Below are 26535 nucleotides of genomic sequence, written 5' to 3'. Positions count from 1 at the left end.
TGATTGGTCGGTGCCAATCCATGGGCACTGCCATCTTTAAAAAAAAAAATCATTCCCCCCCCCCCTAATTTTTTATTTTATTTTTCTTCTGAGCATGTGCAGAAGCCATGTTTCCGGCACTGTGCATGTGGTTGCCATCTTGTTTTTGGCTTTTAAACATTATTTATTTCAGATTTTGGAGGGGACGCCCACATGATGCGTGAGGAAGCAAACCAGCAGTGAGGTAAGTTAGAACCCACCCCTGATCTGAACCTTACTAAATCAAACAAAAGTAAATTTATTGTTAGGAAATCCACACTTACATCAGCCAAGTTCTGGATACATGGGAGAATTTCCATTATCTTTTGCTGTAAGGCTTTAACTTGCTTGTTTACTTCTGTCAATTCCTGCACCGTACTGTCAGTTTCAATTAAGGGGGACAATTCTTTCAATTCTGGGGAAATGGCACTAAGAATACTTTGCTTTTGTTCTGAATCTTCTAAGGCCATCTGGAGAAGAAAGGTTAGTATTATTTTTCTTTTTTTAAAAAAAAATAAGATGTTAAAATGTATAAAGAAAGCGCACAGCTTGGTAACATAAATCTTATCTTTTGAATATTTCCGATGTGTTTTAATTACACTATTCATTGACAACAGGAAATATATATAGCAAAAAATATATTAATATTGAAGAAAGAATGGAAATAAATAGGGGTATCTTGATAAATTTATTCAAAAACATCCAGTGGGGTGATGGCATTTAAAATAATTTCCTGCCCGAATTCCCTGGCTCTTAATCACATTATGTACTGATTTCCTCTGTATACATACACACCCCACACTGCTCCCTATGCATGCTCACAGGCCTCAATGAAGCCTCCAGACTCCTGAAGCCTGGGGACAGCGAAAAACAGGCCAACCAAACTTCCAGTTGGCCCATTGGGCCATTTTTTGCCATCTCCAGGCTTCAGGGAAACCTCCTGAATCCTGGGGAAAGTGAAAAATGGCCCAACAATCCAACTGGAAGTTCATTTCTGAACTTCTGGTTGTCCCATTGTTCTCCATCCCCGGGGTTCAGGAGGTTTGAATGGCTGAAAAGTAGGCCGAAAATCAGCTGGCCAGCACATGCATGTATATTGGAGCTGACATAGGGCAACGCCTCAGATATAGCTCTGTGTGCCATAGTTCGCCATTACTGGCCTAGCATATGTACCTGTACTGGTCATTATCACATATGCAGAAACATGTTGACATGAAGCAATAAATGGCTCCCATCATATAGTTGCATATCAATTTACCTCAAGCGCACTGGCATGTTTTTTCAAAGCTTTTGCAGAGTCACTTTCAATTTCCTCTGTTAATAGGCGGCTGGTGTTTTCAAGCCAAACCTGAATGCTTTTCAGGAGCTCATCACATTCTTCCAACTTGCTAGCAGCCTTTGATGATGATGATGATGATAATAATAATAATAATAATAATAATAATAATAATAACAACAACAACAACAAACAATTAATAGTAATAATAGTAATGATAGTAATAATAATAATAATAATAGTAATAATAGTAATAATAGTAATAATAATAATAATAATAATAATAATAATTTATTAGATTTGTATGCCGTCCCTCTCCGAAGACTCAGAGCGGATGTAAGGTATCAGATACTATTTTACACAAAATAATACACTGGTATCTGAAACATTGGAGAATTATCAAGATTTCCGAGCAGATTTCCACTCATGCAACAGAACTTTCTCATTATCTTCTCTGTAGCAATTTGTAAAGAGGGACAGTAAAAAAAATGGTATCTGACTTTTTTGTCAGTAGGTAAATACCATAGGATTATACTCGTTGTAAGTCTTAATTAAATATTCTTAGGGCAGTTAAAAATTTAATTTTTAATTTCTGCTTTAAAATATAAGAAGGAACAATACACATATTTGGAGAAAGTCTGGAAATAAAAAGAATAAAAAGTTATGTAAAAAGTCTGTAGAATAAAAAATAAAAATAAAAAGTCTGTAAAAACAGACATTTCTGCCTTTCCTTTTGCGTATTTAATGTCCGTTTTTGTTATTATTGTCAGAAGCATGCGGATTATTTTCTTTAAAGGAAGAAATAAGAGATACTGTGAGATCTCAGTTGTGTATCTACAGTAGTTTTGTAGATAATGCCATATATCAGAATTTAGGGAGCCACTCCATTTTGTGGAGCTCTATCGGGCCTTATGGAAACTATATACATGTAGAAATATACCATCAGCCACAGTGACAGGTGTACAGTGATCCCTCGATTTTCTCTCTCTCTCTTTCTTCCTCTCTCTCACTCTCTTCCTTCCTTTCTCATCTTTCTTTCTTTCCTTCTCTCTCTTTCTCTATCTCTCCCCCTCTTGCTCTCTCTCTTTTTCTCACTTTCCTTCTCTCGTGCACCGAGCGGTGGGCAGGCGGGCAGGCAGGCGGCGGACAAGCGGCGGGCGGACAAGCGGCGGGCGGACAAGCGGCGGGCGGACAAGCGGCGGGCGGGCGGGCGGGCGGCGGACAAGCGGCAGGCGGACAAGCGGCGGGCGGGCGGGCAGGCAGGCGGCGGACAAGCGGCAGGCGGACAAGCGGCGGGCGGGCGGGCAGGCAGGCGGCGGACAAGCGGCCAGCGGACAAGCGGCCAGCGGGCGGGCAGGCAGGCAGCGGACAAGCGGCGGGCGGACAAGCGGCCGGCGGGCGGGCAGGCAGGCGGCGGACAAGCGGCGGGCGGACAAGCGGCGGGCGGACAAGCGGCGGGCGCAGCAGCAGCGAGGAGCCGAAGATCGGGGTTTCCCCTTTGCGTGGGCGGCGGGGAAACCCCGATCTTCGGCTCCTCGCTGCTGCGGCGCTGCCGAGCAGATCAGCTGCTGTGCGGCGGAAGGAACCTTCCCTGGGTCTTCCCAGGTGCGGAAGTAAAAACACCATCTGCGCATGCGCGGCCATGGAAAAAAGGGTGCGCATGCGCAGATGGTGTTTTTACTTCCGCACCACTATATCGCGAAAAATCGAGTATCGCGAGGGGTCTTGGAACGTAACCCTCGCGATACTCGAGGGATCACTGTATCCTTAAAATGCATGTTTGCAATGCAATTGATAAAGCTGATATCAATACAGTCTGACTGGAGGGGATTTAGAAGTGTCCAGATTTCAAATATAAATGGTCTTTTTAGTCATCTTTTTACCCTGTTCAAGTCTGTTGTTCTACGCTCAGCAAGCTGTGAAACGTATTGGTATTGTTGCAGAGGTATCATCAAGCGATCCAACAATTCTTGCGCCTGATGGGGATCTTGCTCCACAGTATCCTGAACCTCTGAATCCAGTTCATTCATTTTATAATGCCAAAGATCTAGCAAGTCCCAGATTCTCTGCATGAAAGAGAACAAAACAACAAATGAGCATGGGTTCAGCTAGCTCAGTGTTTCCTAACTTCTGCAACTTGAAGATATCTGGATTTCAACTCCCAGAATTCCCCAGTTAGCAAATGCTAGATGGCTGTTGCCTACTATAGGCATATATTTTTTCTATTTTAAAAATATCACTCTACTTCCATATTTACACTTGGCTAAGGCAAGTCTAGTTTAAACAAGTATCTTGGAAGGCAGAATCAACATCATTTGGGGGAAGAAAGCCCATTGTTTCATCTGGATCAAATAAGTGGGAAGTTACCTTCTGAACCTCTTTTGCTTTTGCAATGTCCTCACTCTTTTGATGTAACATATTTTTAACAGCTTGCAAGCCTTTGTTAATGTCTTCTATTTTTTTCTCTGTACTGTAATGAGGGGAATTTTTCAGGAATTCGGTACTGACCTATCATAGTAAAGAAGAAGAAAAAAGAAAAGTTCAGCCCTGGATGGGAATAACAGAAAATAAACTTTAAAAGTTAACTATCAGTTCTTTCAGATTATAAATAACATCCCACTCTGCTTTAGTTACCCTTTCTATAGTTGAATTTTTAACATCTAGCTTAGGTCTGTATATTGTCCTAAGATATAATAAAATTATTTGATGGTATGAAAAGTGTAAGGGCCAATAGTTCTCAGGCCAGAGTTGGTAGTTATTTACACATTCAATTATTACCATTTACGTCAAGGCTAGCAATTACCAGGCAAAAAAGGGTGTAATTTATGAGAAAAATTAGAAAATAAGGCTTTGTGTCACTATGGATAAGTATAAGATAACCTTATTTTCACTGACAGGTGTTGATTTGACTTCCTTACTATCCACAACAAAGATTCTTATCTAGCCAAAATGCTTGTAAGTTGTCTGCTTAGTCCTGATTTAGGAAGGTTGTCTAGCCCAGTGTTTTCCAAACTTGGCAATTTGAAGATATTTGGACTTCAACTCCCAGAATTCCTCAGCCAGCGAATGGGAATTCTGGGAGTTGAAGTCCAAATATCTTCAAGTTGCCAAGGTTGGGAAACACTGGTCTCGCCTTCTAAAGTCAGAATTTACAAATGTACTAGAGTAAACCAACCACAGTATCTTATGATTTTCAGAATTATCTGAGGATTTCTTCAAATACTGCCTGTCAGATTAGTGAAAGGGCTAGTTAGATAGTTACAACACAAGTTAGATGGAATTTGTTAGCATGAAAAGCAAAACCCCAAACATAATTTTCTGGTGAATAAACAACAATTAACTAGAATAAGTCTGGACTTTCATCAAGAGCTTCCCTAATTTTTACAATCAAATAGGATGGTGCTACCTTTTCTTCCAGGTCATGTAACACTCCCTTACAATCTTCCAAATGCTCTTCAATTCCAATTGGGACTATTCTATATATTTCAGTCAACCTGACTTGTAGGTTGTCCATGATTTGCTTCTTGCTATCAACTACTCTCTGAATCTCCTAAGAGGAAAAAATAATTAGAAATTATTTCAAGATTGGTTGAAGAAAATGACTTGTCCCACTATGTCTAAAGTACAAATGGATTTTTTTCCACGAGAAAGCTTTGCAGAGCAAACCTGAAAGATGCTTACTTTGTTTTAAAGCATCCTTTTCAATTAACTAAGAATACATTAAACCCAATACTTTTCATTGTATTGTCAGGGCTTATTGACAGATGAAATGCTAAAGGAGACACAATGCTTGTTTGATTTAAGCTGCATTAAGAGCTTTTCAGATTTTTTCTTTTTAAAAAAACACCTAAAAACAAAAGGTGACCAAAAGTACATTTGCTGGGCCATTTGTTTTGATGTCATCTCAATGAAAATATCCAAACAAAACAGCTCCTTCCAGTTCTGCATGAAGGATATCATTTTCACAGGATGAAACAAACTTGACAGTTGTTAATATTTGTGGCCTAGAAACTCAATCTGGTCTACATCCTCTTGGCGTGAACAACTGTGAAATACATTTTGTTGCCAAATAACTTGGATCTCTTGCTGAGAGATACATTTCATTTACAATTATTTGTTTTAATTCCAAGATAGCAAAATATTGGATTTTATTTCTTATTTCACAGTAAGAGAACAAATGTGAAAATAAAGAGTTTGAGTAAGAACTGCAAAGAAACCAAATTTGGCTAAATGTTGGAAGAAGTTTCTTAATAGAGAAAGGTGTTTGTGGAACAGATCAATGGTTGGCTAGCTTGTGGCTCAATATGCTGTATGAACAAAGACTATGTACCTAGTGTGTTATATGATCCCAACAATTTAGATAATTTAGTAACCTGTAGTTATCAGCAAGGTACACAGCTCCCCACCACACACCCCACTCTGAAATCTTATTTTGTTTCTCTTCCTTCTCCTTCTCAATTTACCCAACCTTTTTGCCCAATAGCTTGTTGCAAAAGGACAGGTCAGCTTTGCCACTGGCCTTAGTGGGCAGCTTCTGAAATTCTTTGTTATTTGTGCAGTGCTTCTCAAATAATGGGGCAGGGCCCATGGGGGGTGAGGACTCCTCACTGAGGAGTGATGCCAGGGGGGCATGTGACCCTGGGAAGTAGGACGTACGTCCTACCTGACACTTATACTGGTACCTCCATTGCATTCCTTGGCATTGTGTCCAGGGCAGCCCGTTCTGAAAGAAAACTTGCGAGTTCAATCAAACTTCTCAAACTTGTGCGATGTTTTCTTTAGAACGGGCTGCCCTGGACACAAAGCTGAGGAACACAACGGAGGTACCGGTACAAGTATCAGGTAGGATGCTCATCTCACGGTGGGGCATGATTTGGGGGTGGCTGGTCAGGCGGGGTGGGACGTGTGAAGCGCTTTGGTGGAGAGTAGGGGGGTGCGAAATGTTTACTTCTTCCTGGGGAGGGCATAACAGAAAATAACTGAGAACTACTGTATTAGGGCAAGGTTTCAAGTTGTAAGTGGATTACCCTTAACTTGGAAGGATTTCTCTCTTTCTGGTAGGTGCATTCCTTAAGCCAGATAAAGCCTACCCTTTTGCTTGTGAAACATCACTTAGATGGTGAATTATTTAAACAGGTAAGCATCACAGTATGTTGCGGTATGTTGTGCTTATAGCAAGAAAGTCAGCAGAGTTCTTCCTGGGTTCACAATGCAAAGCAGAGTTGTACAGTTGAGAGAAGTACTGTATATTATTAGATCATGGAGCTTTGTGTACAGTTAATATGTACACTGCACAAAAAAATTAAGGGAACTCTTAAACAACACAGTATAACTCCAAGTAAATCAAACTTCTGTGAAATCAAACTGTCCACTTAGGAAGCAACACTGATTGACAATCAATTTCAGATGCTGTTGTGCACATTCAACTTTGTACAGAACAAAGTATTCAATAAGAACATTTCATTCATTCAGATCTAGGATGTGTTCCCTTTATTTTTTTGAGCAGCATAGTATTGTCTCATTGGCTGGATAGCCAGCAGGAAAGATTCATTTATGATTCACTATGCAAAGTTTTGGATTGCACTACCTTCAAATATCTGTTCCAAAGCTAGCATTCGGTGACTCTTTATATAGCCTTTTCAATGCTCTTTCACGTATGGCTTACTTGGTCATCCAAATAAGCCATACATGAAAGCTTTCCAAATGCAATGGAAAAGAAACTCTACAGGATTTCTTTTCTGGTAATATGTGTATGGATGACAGGATCTGGGTACTATGTTTGTTAAGCAGTTAAATGTAGAAGGAAAAAAGGACAATGCAATTCTACTAATTATGACTTAGTATTGGAAGGACCAGAGATCAATGATACAAAACATTTTTGTCCCTCGCATCCTGGACATAAATTGTTTCAACTCCTAACCTTTTTTCAACTCCTAACCTCAAAATGATGCTATAGAATACTGCACACCAAGACAACTAAACACAAGAACAGTTTCCCCCCTGAATGCCATCACTCTGCTAAATAAATAATTCCCTCACCACTGTCAAAACTATTCACTGCTGCATTACTATTACTATTACTATTAGTCCTCATCTTTCCTATCACCTATCTCCTTCCAATTTTGACTGTATGATTGTAACTAGTTGCTTGTATCCTTACAATTTATATTAATATTGATTGTTTGCTGATTGCTTATTTATACCCTATGACAATCATTAAGTGTTGTTTTTTTAATTTATTTATTAGATTTGCATGCCGCCCCTCTCCGTAGACTCGGGGCAGCTCACAGCAATAATAAAGACAATGTAAAAACAGATCTAATAATTTAAAAACACTAAAACCCCATTATTAAAAGCAAACATACACACAAACATACCACGTATAAACTGTATAGGCCTGGGGAGATGTCTCAGTCCCCCCATGCCTGATGGCAGAGGTGGGTTTTAAGAAGTTTACGAAAGGCAAGGAGGGTGGAGGCAGTTCTAATTTCCGGTGGGAGCTGGTTCCAGAGGGTTGGTGCCGCCACAGAGAAGGCTCTTCCCCTGGGTCCCACCAAACGACATTGTTTAGTCAACGGGACCCGGAGAAGGCCAACTCTGTGGGACCTAACTGGTCGCTGGGATTTGTGTGGCAGAAGGCGGTCCCGGAGATATTCTGGTCCGATGCCATGAAGGGCTTTATAGGTCATAACCAACACTTTGAATTGTGACCAGAAACTGATCGGCAACCAATGCAGACTGCGGAGTTTTGGTGTAACATGGGCATACCTGGGGAAGCCCATGATTGCTCTCGCAGCTGCATTCTGCACGAACACAGCTGCATTTCCGAACACTTTTCAAAGGTAGCCCCATGTAGAGAGCAATGAGCATTACAGTAGTCGAACCTCGAGGTGATGAGGGCATGCATGACTGAGCAGTGAGTCCCGGTCCAGATAGGGCCGCAACTGGTGCACCAGGCGAACCTGGGCAAACGTCCTCCTCGCCACAGCTGAAAGATGGTTCTCTAATCTGAGCTGTGGACCGAGGAGGACGGCCAAGTTGCGGACCCTCTCCGAGGGGGTCAATAATTCCCCCCCCCACCAGGGTTATGCACGGACAGATGGAATTGTCCCTGGGAGGCAGAACCTCATGATTCTTGACAAATGTATTCTATTCTATACACCACTTTGCAACTCAAGATTTGGATACCAAGTATTTTATTTATCTAAAGCCTATTAGTCTACTATCTAAAGAAGCAGCTTCTTACCTACCTCAAGTTTCAAGGCCTTTTCATGAGGGTTTTCCAAATCTATGTCACAGAGTTGGGATATGATGCCCTGAAATAAAGTCTTCATAGCTTTCAGTTCTTCACTGTACTTGGTTCGGTATTCCATCTCAGACTGCACAGCGTCTTTTTCCGTTTGAGCCTTTTGACAGAGCCTGAATAAATTTCATTAGAAATACTATTAAGAAGTAGAAGAAGGTTGCAGGTTCTGGTGTTTCAGAGGTCCTTGAAGAACTGGTTTTTTCCCCAGTTTTTCAGCTTGGAAGGTTGTAGCCCGTTTTAGGTTTTTGTATGTTTCCAGGCTTCCTAGTTTTTCCCTTTGCTTTTATTATTATTATTATTATTATTATTATTATTATTATTATTATTATTATTATTTTTACTGTGTTACAGCCCAGAGTTGTTGGGAATCAAAAGATGTACAAATTCTCTTATTTATATACAATGTAATTATTTAACTATACTATATCGAGATATTGAGAATATTCATAGCACAACTTATTATCTTAGATCTGCTGTTCATCTGCACAACCTTTTAAATGTATTTTCCGTTGTTATTGTATATTGTCTATTGATGTTTATATGTTGTTATGTCTTTTGTATATAGTCTTGTAAATAAAAAATATTAAAAAAAGAGAGATGTACAAATTAATGAATGAGTTAATAAGTGAATGAATGACTTGTTATGTCCAAATAAGGGGCCAGAAATCACAGCAACTCTAAGACTTGTATCAATTCCCTTTCATTAATATGAATAGAATAGGCAAAAAAAAAAAAATCAATGTGAAATGCAAAACAAAATGATGAGGTTTAGAAGTTATTGGTACTAGCATCAAATGAAATAACAATACAATAGTTAAGAAAACAAATGCATTTTTAACTTGGGTGTAAACAGATGTTAAAATATTCCTCCAGCACTGATCTTGGGAAGGCTTAGGTGAAGAAGTAAATCCTTGTTTTGTTTTGTTTTGTTTTGTTTTGTTTTGTTTACAAATACCACTCTTTGTCTGGATTTTGTCCACATTTGCCAGATCAAAGGTCTTCAAACCTGGCAACTTTAAGACTGATGGACTTCAACTCCCAGAATTCTCCAGCCAGGTATGTTGGCTGGAGAATTCTGGGAATTGAAGTCCACAAATCTTAAAGTTGCCAAGTTTGGAGACCCCATGCCAGATAACCTGGAGCTCAAACTTCAAGTTAGTAAAATAAAACCATCAGAATGCATTTTGAAATCAGATTAAAACTTTGTACAAAATGTTGTATGACTTCACTCAGCAACAGTTTGTTTTATACTTACTCTTCTGTTCGTTGCTGCATGTTTTGAATTTCACAGATAATAGGAAGGCTTTCCTTTCCAGACAAACTCCCAGGGACACTCAGAATGTTCCTTAATCGGCAAAGTATTAAGCGTAACAACAATTTCTCAGTATCCATATTTTCTATATAATTGCTTGCGGATTCCAGAAATTCTTCTAGTTCTTCTTTGGTTGCTTGCTGTTTGTCTTGGAGGCTCTCAGGCAGCTCTTCTTGAAGACTGTCTAGAATAATTGTTTCTCGTTCCAACTACAGAGGAAGAAAAAAAGAGAAATATTGATGGGTGGGGAGAAATACATAGAAAAGGCATCTAAGTAGATTGAAGTTGCACTTCCATTCACACTTATCTGGAAATAAATTCCTCTTAATACTTATTTTTCCATAAATATTTTCAGTATTGCTCTTATCAATGTATTCATTTTATGTAAGAAATATACCCTGTTTTCCCCGAAAATAAGAAGCTGTCATGTGAATTGTGATTTGGGTCCTTGCAACCAACTCTCATTATAATAATTGTAGCATCTTGCGGTCATGTGATCCCCATCTGTGATTTTCACCACCAAGCTGAGTTGGCGCAGCAGGTAGAGTGCAGTACTGCAAGCCACTAAAGCTTGAGTGTAAATCTGTAGGTCAACGGTTCAAATCTCATCACCGGCTCAAGGTTGACTCAGCCTTCCATCCTTCTGAGGTGGGTAAAATGAGGACCCAGATTGTGGGGGCAATATGCTGGCTCTGCTAAAAAGTGCTATTGCTAACATGTTGTAAGCCGCCCTGAGTCTAAGGAGAAGGGCAGCATTAAAAAAAATATCAAATAAGTAAGTAAGTAAGTAAGTAAGTAAGTAAGTAAGTGTAAGTAAGTAAGTGTAAGTAAGTAGGTAGGTAGGTAGGTAGGTAGATAGGTAGGTAGATAGATAAATAAATAAGTCCAGCAAGCAAAGTCAATGGGGAAGCCAACAAGAGGTTGCAAATGGCAATTACATGACTGCAGAGTGCTGCAACTGCACAATATTTATTTAACGACAGCAACTAGAAGGCTTAGTGATGAGGTTTTCAGCCCCAAGTATGTTGTTAAGTGAGGATTATCTGTACTACTACCCTTCTGCCCTTTATTCATTTTTATTTATTTATTTATTTATTAGATTTGTATGCCGCCCCTCTCCGTAGACTCAGGGCGGCTCACAGCAATAATAAACAATATATAACAAATATAATAATTTAAAGAAACACTAAAAACCCCACTATTAAAAGCAGACATACATACAAACATACCATATATAAACCGTATAGGCCCGGGGGAGATGTTTCAATTCCCCCATGCCTGACGGCAGAGGTGGGTTTTAAGGAGTTTACGAAAGGCGAGGAGGGTCGGGGCAGTTCTAATCTCCGGGGGGAGCTGGTTCCAGAGGGTCGGGGCCACCACAGAGAAGGCTCTTCCCCTGGGTCCCACCAAATTTTTAGGTGACAAACAGGACAATGTTATCTTTTTAAACCTGCCTGTACTTAAGATAAACAAGTCCACATACAACTGAGCTTGAAACCATCAGTCAGGTGTATCCCTATTACTCACTTCTTCACTGACAGATTTCCATTCTTGGTTCTGTTCTTCCCATTTGCCTTCTCCTTCTTTTGCGATATTGAACAAACAGAGACCCTTCAGCCACAGCATTGATACAATGGACCCAATCAACACTCTATCATTTTCTTTGCACATCAAGCTTAGACACTGCGCGTCTCGCCTCAACTTCATTAGCTCCTCTTTGGTGGAAAGTAATTGGGACAACAGTATCTATAAAAGAGAGCATAAAGAGTAAAGTATAAACAGTGAGTTTCAATCATTCAGTCTGGAAAAAAGGCAGAGTACAAAAACAAATTGCGACAATCAAGCCAATAAGTAGTAAATCTGTGTCTAAAATTGTACACTTCACAGCAAGGAAGAAGTCACCAAAAAGTCTGTTTCTTTGCAATTATCTGTTTCAGGTTTAATACAGACTTGCATCCATTACTCACATTTTAACCATAATGTCAGCTAACCTTTGAAGACTAAAATTAATAACTATTTGGAATAAAAATTACTGTAATTGTTGCAGCCTGTGTGAAGTGCATTGATTTCTCTATTGTAAACATGTTTCTGAAGACATAAAGCTATAAAAAAACATAAAATATTAAATTATGGAGATGATGATGGTGATGACGACGATGACATTCTCACCTTGTTTTGTTCTGAATGCTCTAAAGAATCTTTGTAAGATACCGGAATATAGTATAAACACTTCCAAAGCACTTTTTCTGCATTGTTAAGCTCAACACATATCCTCTCTTTGGAGTTTTTGAAACTGTGATATTTTTCCACATACCTAGAGATGCAAGAGTATTTAAATAAAAATATTTAAATCGATCCAAATAATAGAATTATGCACTGTCAGTATTTAACTACCGGTAGAAATAAAACTAGAATAAAGGAGAAAAATTGACAGATCTTGCCAATCATTTTACACAGTACTTTATAGAAGAATGCCCAAGAATTTCCAGACCCACTATTTTAGGCTGGTGGGTTTTAATGAATCATGAGCAGGTGAACAACATAGTAAAACTGTGAACAGCTATGAATTCCTTTTTGCTCTGAAGCTAATAGCCCAGTCATGATTTCTTAGTTTTATCTCATCTTACTGCTCACTACATTTATTTATTCATTTATTCATTCATTCATTCATTCATTCATTCATTCATTTATTTGATTTGTATGCCGCTCGTCTCCGCAGACTCGGGGCGGCTAACAACAGTAATAAAACAGCATATAATAATAATCCAATACTAAAACAGTTAAAAACCCTTATTATAAAACCAAACATACATACAGGCATACCATGCATAAAATTGTAAATGCCTAGGGGGAAAGAGTGTCTCAGTTCCCCCATGCCTGGTGGGTTTTAAGCAGCTTACAAAAGGCAAGGAGGGTGGGGGCAATTCTAATCCCTGGGCGGAGTTGGTTCCAGAGGGCCGGGGCCGCCACAGAGAAGGCTCTTCCCCTGGGTCCCGCCAAGTGACATTGTTTAGTTGACGGGACCCGGAGAAGGCCCATTCTATGGGACCTAACTGGTCGCTGGGATTCTTGCAGCAGAAGGCGGCCCCTGAGATAATCTGGTCCGGTGCCATGAAGGGCTTTATAGGCCATAATCAACTCTTTGAATTGTGACCGGAAACATAGGCATAGGACCAGACTACCTCCAATACCACTTTCTGCTACACGAATCCCAGTGACTGGTGAGGTCCCACAGAGTTGGTCTCCTTAGGGTCCCGTCGACCAAACAATGCCGGCTAGCAGGACGTAGGGGAAGATCCTTCTCTGTGGGGCCCCCGGCCCTCTGGAATCAGCTCCCCCCGGACATTCACACTGCCCCCACCTCCTCGCCTTCCGAAAGAGTTTAAAAACTCATCTTTGCCGCCAGGCCTGGGATTTTTAGATCTTCCCCCCTGACCAATGAATGTTTTTAGTATGATTGTCAAATGAATTGTAATGATAATTTTTAAAATTAGAATTTTAAGGATTGTTTTAATGTATTATTAATTGGATTGTTTATTACTGTTTTCTGTTTTTTGTATATGCTGTGAGCCGCCCCGAGTCCTCAGATAGGGGCGGCATACAAATCCAATTAAATCCAAATCTAAATATAAACTAAAAATATATAATGTAATAAAAATTATGTACACTCTTCCCCCTTTTTGGAGTAACATGTCTTCAATGCTCTAACAAAAGAACTACAGTGGTACCTCGTGATACGAACCCCTCGTGATACGAACCCAGGGTTCGGAAAATTTTTGCCTCTTCTTACGAGCTTTTTTCGGCTTATGAACCCACCCCTGATCACAAAGTGGCGCTCCGCTGGGCGCTGCCACCTGGCTGTCACCTTTTAAAACAGCTGGGGGGCTTCTCGGCATTCTCCCGAACCCGAATTTTCAGGTTCAGGTTCGGGAGGCCACCGTGAAGCACCGCCGCCCAGCTGTCACCTTATGAAACAGCTGAGGGGCTTCTCGGCGTTCTCCCGAATGCCCAACCCGGAAGTTCAGGTTCCAGTTCCGGAGGCAGCCGAGAAGCGCCCGGCTGTTTCAGAAGGTTACAGCTGGGCGGCGGCGCCCAGCGGAGTGCCGTTTTTACAATCGGTGGCGGCGTTTTCGGCCGATCTGGAGGCCGGAAAGGAAGTGGGGAATCCCAATAGGGAATTCCATGGGCGGAGCTTTGATGTCACGAAGATGTCCTTCCTGGGAGAACGCCGAGAAGCCCCCCGGCTGTTTCAGAAGGTGACAGCCGGGCGGCAGTGCTTCTCAGCCGCCTCCCGAATCTGAAAAGTTCGGGTTCGGGTTCGGGAGAACGCCAAGAAGCCCCCCGGCTGTTTTAAAGGGTGACAGCCGGGCAGCGGCGCCCAGCAGAGTGCCATTTTGAGATTTCCCCCCCCCTTTGCACGCATTAATCGCTTTTACATTGTTTCCTATGGGAAACAATTTTTCGTCTTACGAACTTTTCGCCTTACGAACCTACCTCTGGAACCAATTAAGTTCGTAAGATGAGGTATTACTATATTGGCTGATTGGCTATCTGGAATTTTACTAAGGAACACTATATGTTATAGCACAGTGATGGTAAACCATTTTTGGCTTGGGTGCCAAAAGGGTGCACACACACACAATAGCATGCATGTGTGTGTCCACACCCATAATGCAATGCAGTCCCCCACACATGCACACAACCCCCATGCTGCCCTTGCACATGGACAAAAACCCCTCTGTGCTGTCTCACCCCAAGCATGCGCACAGGCCTCATTGAAGCCTCTGGACATCCGGTTGGGCCTTTTTTCACCATCCCCAATGTTCAGGAAAGCCACCTGAAGCCTGGCGACAATGGAAAACAGCCCAACAGACAGTTCTGAGAGAGTGAAAACAGCCGAAAACAAAATAGAAAATACATGCTGCAGCTGGAGCTGACACCTGTGGCACGCGTCAGATAGGTTCACCATCACTGTTATAGCACTTTGTTGCAGCTCTCAAAGTTTTCAATAATATTAAAGACTCAATCTATATTTTAAAATCAAAAGTATACATTATTCATGAATGAAAGGTGTTGTCGCTTACAATGCATCACTTCAGGCTAAAGCACATAGTGTTCCGAGCAGCTTTTCTACTTGGCTCACCTGAACATCCTAATCCAAAAAAACTTATAAGGAGATGATGTCCAGAAAACAGCTACCAAAGGGGCAATCATTTTCTGGGTGAAAGGGAAGAAAGCACTTAAAAATAGGAGGCAATGAAAGGAGCAATGGCAGGAAGATGATACTGCTATGTAGAAATTGTACACTGAGAATGAGCAGTGTTATACTGCATATCAGTGTTTTCAATGTAAGACACGTTCAGTATTTCAGTGGAAAAGAAGGCTGTGACATAAATAAGGCAAATTGGGGAAAGGGTTGTAGCTCAAAGGACCTACACACATCTTCTATTCAGAACATGGTAAAGTTTGATTTCTAGCATGTCCAAGTAAGGACGGTAAATCTTAGACCAGTGATGGCGAACCTATGGCACGGATGCCACAGGTGGCATGCGGAGCCATATCTGCTGGCATGCAAGCCATCACTCTAGCTCAGCTCCAAGGTGCATGTGTGTGCTGGCCAGCTCTGGGAGGGCGTTTTTGGCTTCCAGAGAGCCTTCGGGGGGTGAAGGAGGGTATTTTTAGCTTCCTTCGGCTCCAGGGGAGCCTTAGGAGCCTGGGATGGGCGAAACACGAGCCTACTGGGCCCACTTGAAGTTGGGAAACAGGCCATTTCTGGACTCCAGAGGGCATCCGGGGGGTGGAGGAAACTGTTTTCGCCCTCCCCAGGCACTGGATTATGGGTGTGGGCACTTGTGCATGCATGATAGTGCAGGCACATGCTCTTTCCGCACCTGAAGAAAAAAAGGTTCGCCATCACTGCCCTAGACTAATTGTTCTCATCATTCACGCTAATAGTCATCAACAATATAAGCTATATGGATCAGTGCTCTGATTCAGATAGGGCAGTTTTGTATATTATTATTATTTATTAGATTTGTATGCCGCCCTTCTCCACAGACTCGGGGCGGCTAACAACAATAATAGAAACAATATATTACAAATCTAACAATTAAAAATCATTTAAAAAACCCTTGTTAAAAAACAAAGCATACACACAAACATACCATGCATAACTTGTATATGCCTTGGGGGGGGGAAGGAATATCTCAATATTCCTGAAATGATGAAAATGTACATCTTACCTCTGTATGTAAGAATTTCTCTTTTGGCTCTGCTCTTTTATTGCCAAATTCCTAGCAGCTAGATCATCAAGTACTTTTTCCACCTGCAGTTTGGCTTTTGATTTAATTGACTTTTTCAGAGTACAGGTTAATGCCTCCACTTCAGCCTTTGCAGACTCAGATTCTTCTTGTTTCTTGGCAAAGTCAACATGAGATTCTTCTAGTTTAGGTAAATCAAGCAGTGGAGTAGAAAGAAAGGCTTCACACTGACTGAGGAGATCTGCGGACTTTTCAACAGCTTTGTTGTAAAGCTTCACCATTTTAAAAGCTTCATCTAAAGCTTCCTGCACAAATAAATAGTTAACAGCAACATTATTACATAAGCTGAAAAATAATTTTCTTCTTCCAAATGTTTTCTTGAATTACAGTTCCAAGGCATAACATTGCAGCCCTGATCTAACCTCTGTGTCTGTTAGCTGGTGGACAACTCAGGGGTGTTCTGTCTGGGTCCCCCCAGACGCCAACACCAACCAAAAAGAGTAGCCAGACACACTGGTAAAAAGCAAAGGCAGTTTATATACTGGAAAGCAAACACAGGTAACAAAAACTGTTCTTACAGACAGGAACACGATGAAGCTTCACAGAGGTTTCACGAAGGCCAGGCAATAAAACAGGATTCTTGCTGGCAAAAACAACACTGGAGATAATAAAACCCACGCCTCCCCCAAGTCTTTCAGCCTTCTAGGCCACAAGCCAAGATCAGAGACGCCAAGAATCGAAGCAAGGTCACAGGACTCCCCGTTGATAACTCTCCACAAGACTGTAAGGGCAGGCCTGCCTTTTCAACCCTGCTGAGGAGAACCACACCCAAACCCAGCTGTTGCCAATTCAGGGATGGAAATATCTTTCTAATTGGCCCCTTCTTTGAGCTGCACGTCTCTACCTCATGTCTATTATAGCCTGTGCGTCTTCATCCAATGAATCCAGGCTACTAGCTGGGGAGAGGCCCCCCCGAGGGGGTCTCAGGCTGCTCTCCCTCCTCCTCTTCCTGATGTTCCTCTCCCCCATCTGCCTGGTCCTCCCCCTCCTGGTCACTGTCCTCCTCCTCTGGGCATGGATCCGGCAGAGCTCCAGCCGATCCCTGAGGAGCATCAGGCTGAATCACAACAAGGGGTGTCAAACTTATGATGACACGTAGTCATCACTTTTTTCCCCTTCACTAAAATGTGGGTGGGCATGGCCAGTGCCTGATGCATCTGGTCCGTGACTTTAACATCCCTGTTTTAACTGATGCCTTGCTTGTTTTTAACAATTTTTCCAAAGTTAAAACAATCTTGAAAGAAAGGTTCAGCTGTATCTGTTGTTTGTTTTGATAATTGCATGATTATCCTTAAATTTATATTTAGTTTGTAAATATTTTAATTAGCATCCATATTATTTTACAATGTTTTTAACCCACTTTAATTTTTTGCCACTTTAAATTGGCATTTAACAAATGCAGATAATTATTTGAGTGATGGAAGGCTGACAAATTTGGGCAGGAGAAAATTATCAGAAAACATCAATCATATAGAAGACAAGTTGAATTATTATTATTTATAAAACCAGATATCAAAGTTTTTATTTATTCAAAGCCATCATACATTCTAAATAAAAAATGTTCATGTGTCACCACAAACTTTGGAGACTGGCTGTGAGAAGGACATTCCAAAGTCAAGGGCCAAATGATAAATGAACTTGTCCACAACAGCTATCAACTTAACTTCTATAAATCCATAATCTATAAAGCCATTAATAGTTACAGATCTGAATATTTTGTTACTCTTCTTATGTCACAGCTGAATTGTGTATTAGTGGTATGCATGTGTGTTGACCGGACTGCTTGCTTTGTGGGTTTTATATGGGGTTTTTATTGTTTAATGTTTAATATCGCTGGGCGAAATCATCCAGGGGCATGGGGTGAGACATCATCAATATGCTGATGATACCCAGTTGTACATCTCCACCCCATGTCTACTCAATGAAGCAGTGGAAGTGATGTGCCGATTCCTGGAGGCTGTTAGGGTCTGGATGGGTGTCAATAGACTCAAACTCAACCCAGACAAGACGGAGTGGCTGTGGGTTTTGCCTCCCAAGGACAATTCCATCTGTCCGTCCATTACCCTGGGGGGGGGGAATTACTGACCCCCTCAGAGAGGGTCCACAACTTGGGCATCCTCCTCGATCCACAGCTAACATTAGAGAACCATCTTTCGGCTGTGGCGACGGGGGCATTTGCCCAGGTTCGACTGGTGCACCAGTTGCGGCCCTACCTGGACCGGGACTCACTGCTCACAGTCACTCCCCTCATCACCTCAAAGTTTGACTACTCTAATGCTCTCTAGATGGGGCTACCTTTGAAGAGTGTTCGGAAACTCCAGATAGTGCAGAATGCAGCTGCGAGAGCAATCATGGGCTTTCCCAGATATGCCCATGTCACATCAACACTCTGCAGTCTGCATTGGTTGCCGATCAGTTTCTGGTCACAATTCAAAGTGTTGGTTATGACCTATAAAGCCCTTCATGGCACCGAACCAGAATATCTCTGGGACCGTTTTCTGCATGAATCACAGCAACCGATTAGGTCTCACAGAGTTGGCCTTCTCCGGGTCCCGTTGACGAAACAATGTTGTTTGGCGGAACCCAGGGGAAGAGCCTTCCCTGTGGCATGCCCCGACCCTCTGGAATCAACTCCCCCGAGATCAGGACTGCCCCCCCTTGCCTTTCGCAAACTCCTAAAAACCCACCTCTGCTGCCAGGCATGGGGAAATTGATTCCCCCTGGCCATTCGGTTTTATGTATGGTTTGTCTGGGATGTATGACTGTTTTTATATTAAGGGTTTAACCATTTTAATCATTGTATTTGTACTGTGCTTTGCTGTTGTGAGCCACTCTGAGTCTTCGGAGAGGGGTGGCATACAAATCTAATTATTATTATTAATAATAATAATAATAATAATAATAATAATAATAATATCTGACTTCTTTTTATTATGTACTGTGTTTTTTATATTGCTATAAGTCACACTGAGTCCCATTGGGATTGGGCAGCATAGAAGTCAAATAAATAAATAAATAAATAAATAAATAAATAAATAAATAAATAAATAAATAAATAAATAAATAAATAAATAAATAAATAAATAAATGCGTTGAGAAGTATCATGTTAGTCATTACAATCATTGTCAAAAATGCAAGTACAGTACTGTCAAAAATATAAGCTTTTAATAGTGGACATTTTATTGTACTGCACACATTGTGTACAGCATTGAAGATGTTATCTAGTTGGGTTATGAAACATCTCTAAGAAAACAACCATGTTCAGAGAATTACAAGGACCTTGGACATTTAATTACATTTACCCTTCTACTTATACCCCCAACATTTTACTCTTAGACTACCTACAGTTGACCTCACCAGATTCCTAAGAGGTCAGTAAGGGGCGTGCATAAGTGCACTAGTGTGCCTTCCATCCCCTGTCCTATTGTCTCTCCTATATCTCCTCTATCTTTTCTTCTATTCCTCTATCCTTTCTCTATTCTTTCATTGATATATTTTATTCCTATATCTTATTTCTAGATCCTATATCTTTATTCCTATTTTTTTATTCCTATATCTCTTCTATTCTTTCTCTGATATATTTTACTACGAGTATATCCTCTAGAACCTTCATTGTGTATTGGACAAAATAAATAAATAAAACTAAATAAGTATTACCAGTCTTTTACAAAATTTCAATTTCTTTCAGTATAAGTTAAGATGGAAGTGCAATTGTGACATTATTAATCTATCAAGGGAGAGAGGGAGGGGACAGAGAGACAGAGACAGACAAAGAATTTAAGGTCTAGGAGTATAATCTGTTACATCAATATTATGTAAAATATAGATGAAAAAACCATGGTATTTCATAATCAATCCTTATATGAAAGCAACCAGAGTTTGTAAAGTTGTTTACAAAGAAACAAAACTGCCAGGACTACTTACTGTATGTTTAGCAAAGTCTGCATTCAGTTGTATTTTCAGATTTTGGAATTCTTCTATTTCTTTATCTAAGCTCTCAGAATGGAGACATGTTTGTTTTGTAGATGATTTCTCTTTAGTTATTATATCTTCAGCAGCCTGAATTTCTGTCTTTATAGCACCTTTAAGCACTTTGCAATACATCATTTCATAGGGAATCATTTGAATTTTCAAGTCAAGTAGGATAGGCTGTTGGAGCTCAGACTGAATTTGCTTTAAAGTCCTTAAACTGTGGCCCAACTTACTCTGAAAACCTTGTTTGTACTTGCATATTTCTTGATGAGCGCCTATCATAGAACAGGTCATTTGCTCCAGTCCATTTATTTTTGCATCTAAGGACTTTATTTGCTTCGTGTTGGCCTTTTTGAGAGAGGCACTAAATGACTTGTTTTTCTTGAATAGCTTGAATGCTTCTTGAGTTATATATTTGGCATGCTCAATTCTCCACATCAATTTTTTTCCTGATATCAGACTGGCTTCAGGAGTAGAACTGGTAAGATCTTTTAAATCACCAAATTCTTTCTGAATACTAGATACTACAGCCTCAATCTCACTTATGACTATTTGATGCTTGTCATATTCTGCAAATAAATTCTTCAGACTTTTACCTCTCTTTTCAAAGTTCTCCTTTGCTTTGCAGAACTGATTTTTCAGTTCATCAAGTGGTGATGTATCCCATTTTGGATCCAGCCATTTCCAAATCTCCTGGTATTGGTCCAGGTATGATAAACGTGACTGGATGGCTAAAGTTCTCTCTTTAAACATATTCAGTTTATCTTTTATCACTTGATTCTTAGACAGTAGTTCCTCTGGACTCAGTTCCAGCTCATCAAAATGAATATTGCTAAGATCCTGCTGTAAGACCCTTATCTCTTCTGAGAATTTTTTATAGGCACCCATTTTGTGTTGTACTAAACGACCCTTAATTTGAATTACCCTATGGACCCTCTTTCCTCTGCTTCTCAGACTTCTCAAACAATCATTTAAAAACTGTTGCTCAAAAGCATTTAATCCTTCAGATGAATCGTTGCAGCTTGCATCTACAAGGGCTTCCATCTCCTGGATCTTCTTGGGAGTCTTTTGTAAAAGATTCTGCATGTGGTCAAACTCAGACTTTATATTTGTTTTATCAATATCTAAGCTAGATGCTGCCATGATCTTCTGAAGTTGTGCTTCAAATGTCTCTATATTTGCAAAAAGTTTCTCTCTTTTTCCAAGCTGAGATTCCAGCTGCTGTAACTTCTGAGATGATTTCAAAATAAGGAATTGGTAACCAGTTTGCAACTCATGTGAAAGGATGCTAAGTGCAGAATCCTCCTTTGATGGCATGTGAGAAGCAACATGCTGGGCTTCATCTGCTAGCCTTATAAAAGTTGGCTCTTTTTCTTTAGCATCACTGATTACAGCCTTACAACATTTAATTTGTGAGAGGAGATCATCTGGAAAGAGTGCTGCCCTCTCATCAAGATGGTGCAGTAAAATTTTGTTCCCCAAAATGGCATCTTCTATCTCTTTTCTTATTTCATATGTCTGGGGAGGAATGTCAGTTATTTGGACATTGTCTTTAGGAGTCATTTGTTCCAATTCTTCTACCTGGCTCTGAAGATGGTTTATTGTACTCTCTAAAGCTATTTTTCCTGGGTTGCTCCACATTCTTTTCATCTGTACTTCTGCATTTCTTTTTAACAAAGAAACATTTCGCTTAAGGATGCGCAGTTCTAAAGGAATTGAGATAGGGCATGGATGCTCTTCTGTACCAGGAGTACTCAGGCCTGTTTGCAAATCATGTTGCTGTTTCAAACATCTTTGGAGCTCCTGTGCTTTATCCATGAAAAGCTTAAACTCATCCACTTCTGCTGCAACACAGAACTGTTTCTTTTGAAGAGAGTCCCCCATTTGTTTCCACCACTGCTCTGCTTGATCCACCTGACTTTGTACCAATTCTCTGTCAAGAGCGGATAGATGCCTAGATAGATTTTCTTGTTCAGTTCTCAGCTTGTCTAAAATACTATTTTCTTTTTGTAGAGAAGCCAACAATTTGTTCAAATTCCCTAGAAGAACTGTGTCTTCCACAGGTCCCCTTCTGCAATAGAAAAACAGGCATAGCTATCTTTAATTTCTTTTGTAAAGTCAATTTACTCAACATTCATTCACTAATAAGGTATATAGAACCCTGTTTGTTTTATATATATTAAATTACATTGAATATCTGCAACACATTGGATGTAATTATTAATAATGAATATATATACTGATTTCTGACAGTTTCAAAATGGGTGAACAGTGCAGTCAGGCGGTAGGGAAAGCAAGTAGGATGCTTGGCTGCATAGCTAGAGGTATAACAAGCAGGAAGAGGGAGATTATGATCCCACTATATAGAATGCTGGTGAGACCACATTTGGAATACTGTGTTCAGTTCTGGAGACCTCACCTACAAAAAGATATTGACAAAATTGAACGGGTCCAAAGACGGGCTACAAGAATGGTGGAAGGTCTTAAGCATAAAACGTATCAGGAAAGACTTAATGAACTCAATCTGTATAGTCTGGAGGACAGAAGGAAAAGGGGGGACATGATCGAAACATTTAAATATATTAAAGGGTTAAATAAGGTCCAGGAGGGAAGTGTTTTTAATAGGAAAGTGAACACAAGAACAAGGGGACACAATCTGAAGTTAGTTGGGGGAAAGATCAAAAGCAACATGAGAAAATATTATTTTACTGAAAGAGTAGTAGATCCTTGGAACAAACTTCCAGCAGATGTGGTAGATAAATCCACAGTAACTGAATTTAAACATGCCTGGGATAAACATATATCCATCCTAAGATAAAATACAGAAAATAGTATAAGGGCAGACTAGATGGACCATGAGGTCTTTTTCTGCCGTCAGACTTCTATGTTTCTATATTAACATTTAAATATAATCAGAATCATTCAAAGGAATATTATATATAAATAATATCATAACAATAGTTTTTGCAATCACAATGCTTATTCATTCCTATCCTTTGTTGATTTACTAAGCCACAATAGGAAAGTTCAAATATTTATGGCTTAGCGTTGTATATAAATCATATTATTCTATGTCTATCCCAAGCTTTTGGGAATGTAACAAATTACATGAATGAATGAATGAATGAAATAAAATGAAAGGTTCCCCTCTATGGTGTAGACATTAAAAATAAATTAAGTGAATTATATCAGATCCAACGGATGTAGAAACTTGGTCCAGGAACTTACGTATATATGTTTTCTTTCTCTGCTAATAAATGTTTCATTGAAGACTGAACAGTAGCAAGACATTCACGGTAGCGATTTACTAAATTAAACTGATTCTGCTTGGCCTCTTTAGCAACCATTAATTCTTGCAGGAGTCCATCCCAACTGGAAGAAGTTACACTGTGGGTGCCCTGGTGGCTTGGCTGACTTTCTTCTGCCGCCGTTGAGTGTTCCAGCCACACTGACAAAGCTTGAGCTTTCTTCTCTTCTAGCTGCACACATAAATCCTATGACAGATAATCAGAGTGGGTAGGTGGGTTTTGTCTTGCTTGTTTTAAAGGGATTGTTTTCACTTTTTTTTTATTTTATTTATTTATTTGTCATACAAATATAGTACAGTGTTCCCTTGATTTTTGCGGGGGATGCGTTCTGAGACCGCCCGCGAAAGTCGAATTTCCGCGAAGTAGAGATGCGGAAGTAAATACACCATTTTTGGCTATGGACAGTATCACAAGCCATCCCTTAACACTTTAAACCCCTAAATTACCATTTCCCATTCCCTTAACAACCATTTACTCACCATTATTAGTAGTACTCACCATTGAATAAGACACTTAGTGATCCTGATATTTATAAACATAATTATTTATTAACAATAATTATTTTTTTTGTTATTTATTTGCAAAAATTATTAGTTTGACGATGACATATGATATTATCGGGCGGGAAAAACCATAGTATAGGAAAAAAACTGTGAAGTATTTTTTAATTAATATTTTTTTTGAAAAACCGTAGTATAGGCTATTCGCGAAGTTCAAACCCGCGAAAATCGAGGGAACACTGTACTGTATTGTAGTATGTTTAACATAAGTATAAAGTAGAGATAGAAAAGATAAAAAGACATTAGGACAGGAATGGTAGGCACAAAGGTGCGCTTATTCACGGCCCTTACAGACCTCTTAGAAAAGGAGAGAGGTCTATTGTAGATAATGTTATGTCTTTGTAAATCAGATGAAATACCTATTTACTATGCATTCCCCAAAAGTCCACATTTAGGGCACGAAGGCCAGTGAATCTGATAAAGTAAAGCCAGACCTGGCCAAAATGCAAAATGTCGTGGACAATAGGGAGGAAACTGCAGGTCATTATGACAGTTTCCGCCATATTGACCATGATATTTTCTACGCCTTCTTAAAAGTAAGAGGAAATGACACCCCCCCATACATCCCATTTCTCCTACCACAGATAAATATGTAGCTCTGAATCATTTTTCTCAAATGTAAAGGACAAGTGCAGGTTTTCAATTCATTTATTTAACTGCATTCTCTTTATCTACTTTTAGGATTTGTGTGGAGAACAGATCACATTGTAGGTAGGCGAGGGTTGATACTTATTTCTGCTACCAGTGTGATGCGCGCACAGCTTCGGGTCACTGGCATGCATGCGCTTGCGTCCCAGTGACCTTTTGCTTATGTGCATGAACAGGAAGCAAAATCTGATAACTGGCTAAATTGTAGGAAGCAAAGGGTGGCATTAAATGGACAATTCTCTGGATGGAAAGAAGTAAGAAGTGGTGTACCCCAAGGTTCAGTTTTGGGACCTTTACTTTTTAATTTATTCATTAATGATCTGGATGTAGAAGTAAATAGTGAGGTAGCAAAGTTTGCTGACAACACTAAATTGTTCCGGGTAGTGAAAAGTGAAACTGATTGTCGGGAGCTCCAGAAGGAGCTCTTGAAATTGAGTGAGTGAGCAACAAATAGGCGTTGATTGCTTACCTGAACGCCTCTTCTCGTACGGTGAGCGGGTACAGCAGTCACATGGGTTGCTCATGTCCAATCCGGTGGAACTGAGCCTAGTATTAAAAAAGCTTGCCGGATCCGCCCCTTCCCCAGAATTCGCGAATCCATAGACTAGGCTCAGTTGTGAAGCTCTGTAGTGTTCAACTCTCATTGTTAGAGGAAGAAAGGTATAGAAAGGTAAAGGAGACACATACAAGGGCGGGAAGTGACTGCTGTACCCGCTCACCGTACGAGAAGAGGCGTTCAGGTAAGCAATCAACGCCTATTCTCCGTACTGAAGGAGCGGGTCCAGCAGTCACATGGGACATACCCAATAGATGGTCCCTAGGGTGGGATTAGCTTGCTATCGTGTGAGATAACGGATTGGAGTACCCTTCTGCCGAAGGCAGCGTCCGCTGAAGCGTAAGAATCAATCTTGTAGTGCCTGATGAAGGAATTTGGCGAGGCCCAAGTGGCTGCTTTGCAGACCTCCTCCAACGGGGCTTGAGTCGCCCAAGCGGCCGAGGTGGCTGCGCTCCTGGTGGAATGCGCTGTGATGTTCCTTGGAGCTGAGAGGGAGGCCGACTCATAGGCCTTAGATATAGTCCCTCTGATCCAACGGCCTATTACTGTTGAAGACACTTTGGCCCCCATGACTCTGGGATGATAGGCTACAAAAAGTGCTTCTGACCTCCGAAAGGGTCCTGTGCGTTGGATATAGATTCTCAGCGCTCTGGTGAGATCCAGGGTGTGCCATCTAATTGCCAAAGGATGGTCTCGTTGGAGGCAGAAGGAAGGTAGGACAATATCCTGAGATCTGTGGAACATGGAACTGACCTTGGGTAAGAAGGTGGGGTCCAGTCGCAAGACTACCTTGTCCTGATGGAATTGACAAAGGTCCTGCCTGATTGAGAGGGCAGCCAGCTCCGAAATGCGTCGGGCAGAGGTAATAGCTACCAGGAATGCTACCTTAAAGGATAGGTACCTGAGGGACGCCGATTTTAGGGGTTCGTATGGTGCCTGCGTGAGGGAATGGAGAACCCGTGGCAAATCCCAGGATGGATACCTGTGGACCTTGGAAGGTCTGAGATTGGCTATGCCTCTGAGGAATTCCTGAACTTCAGGGAAGGATCGGAGAGGCTGTCTGCGGGGACCCCCTAGGACAGATGAGATGGCTGCCAGATGACGCCGGAGGGTGCTGGTGGAAAGTCCTTTATGGAAGCCTTGCATAAGGAAGGAAATAATTCTGTGTATGGGGATGCACAGAGGGGAGAGACCTTCCTGTAGACACCACTGGTGAAACTTGGACCACGTGTGGTCGTAGATTCGATTGGTCGAACCC

The 26535-nt window shown here is 40.8% G+C and overlaps 1 protein-coding gene across 4 annotated transcripts in view; it reads right to left on the bottom strand.

Moving 5' to 3' along the window:
• SYNE2 (spectrin repeat containing nuclear envelope protein 2) overlaps positions 1 to 26535 on the bottom strand; it is a 319436-nt gene that overhangs the window by 158759 nt on the left and 134142 nt on the right. For all 4 annotated transcript variants that reach the window (XM_070750996.1, XM_070751014.1, XM_070751005.1 and 1 more), the window contains 12 exons: positions 23434 to 23699; positions 20158 to 22276; positions 16155 to 16477; positions 12082 to 12226; positions 11440 to 11658; positions 9856 to 10121; positions 8545 to 8713; positions 4701 to 4844; positions 3662 to 3802; positions 3178 to 3360; positions 1277 to 1414; positions 303 to 488 (listed from right to left, as the gene is read on the bottom strand). In XM_070750996.1, the coding sequence (XP_070607097.1) occupies positions 303 to 488; positions 1277 to 1414; positions 3178 to 3360; positions 3662 to 3802; positions 4701 to 4844; positions 8545 to 8713; positions 9856 to 10121; positions 11440 to 11658; positions 12082 to 12226; positions 16155 to 16477; positions 20158 to 22276; positions 23434 to 23699 (4299 nt within the window). The remainder of the gene's footprint in view (positions 1 to 302; positions 489 to 1276; positions 1415 to 3177; positions 3361 to 3661; positions 3803 to 4700; positions 4845 to 8544; positions 8714 to 9855; positions 10122 to 11439; positions 11659 to 12081; positions 12227 to 16154; positions 16478 to 20157; positions 22277 to 23433; positions 23700 to 26535) is intronic.

Source organism: Erythrolamprus reginae, chromosome 1, assembly GCF_031021105.1.
Source record: "Erythrolamprus reginae isolate rEryReg1 chromosome 1, rEryReg1.hap1, whole genome shotgun sequence".
NCBI classification, from domain to species: domain Eukaryota; kingdom Metazoa; phylum Chordata; class Lepidosauria; order Squamata; family Dipsadidae; genus Erythrolamprus; species Erythrolamprus reginae.
Note: the sequence above shows the minus strand (reverse complement) of the source record. Positions and strands in the feature narration are given on the sequence as shown.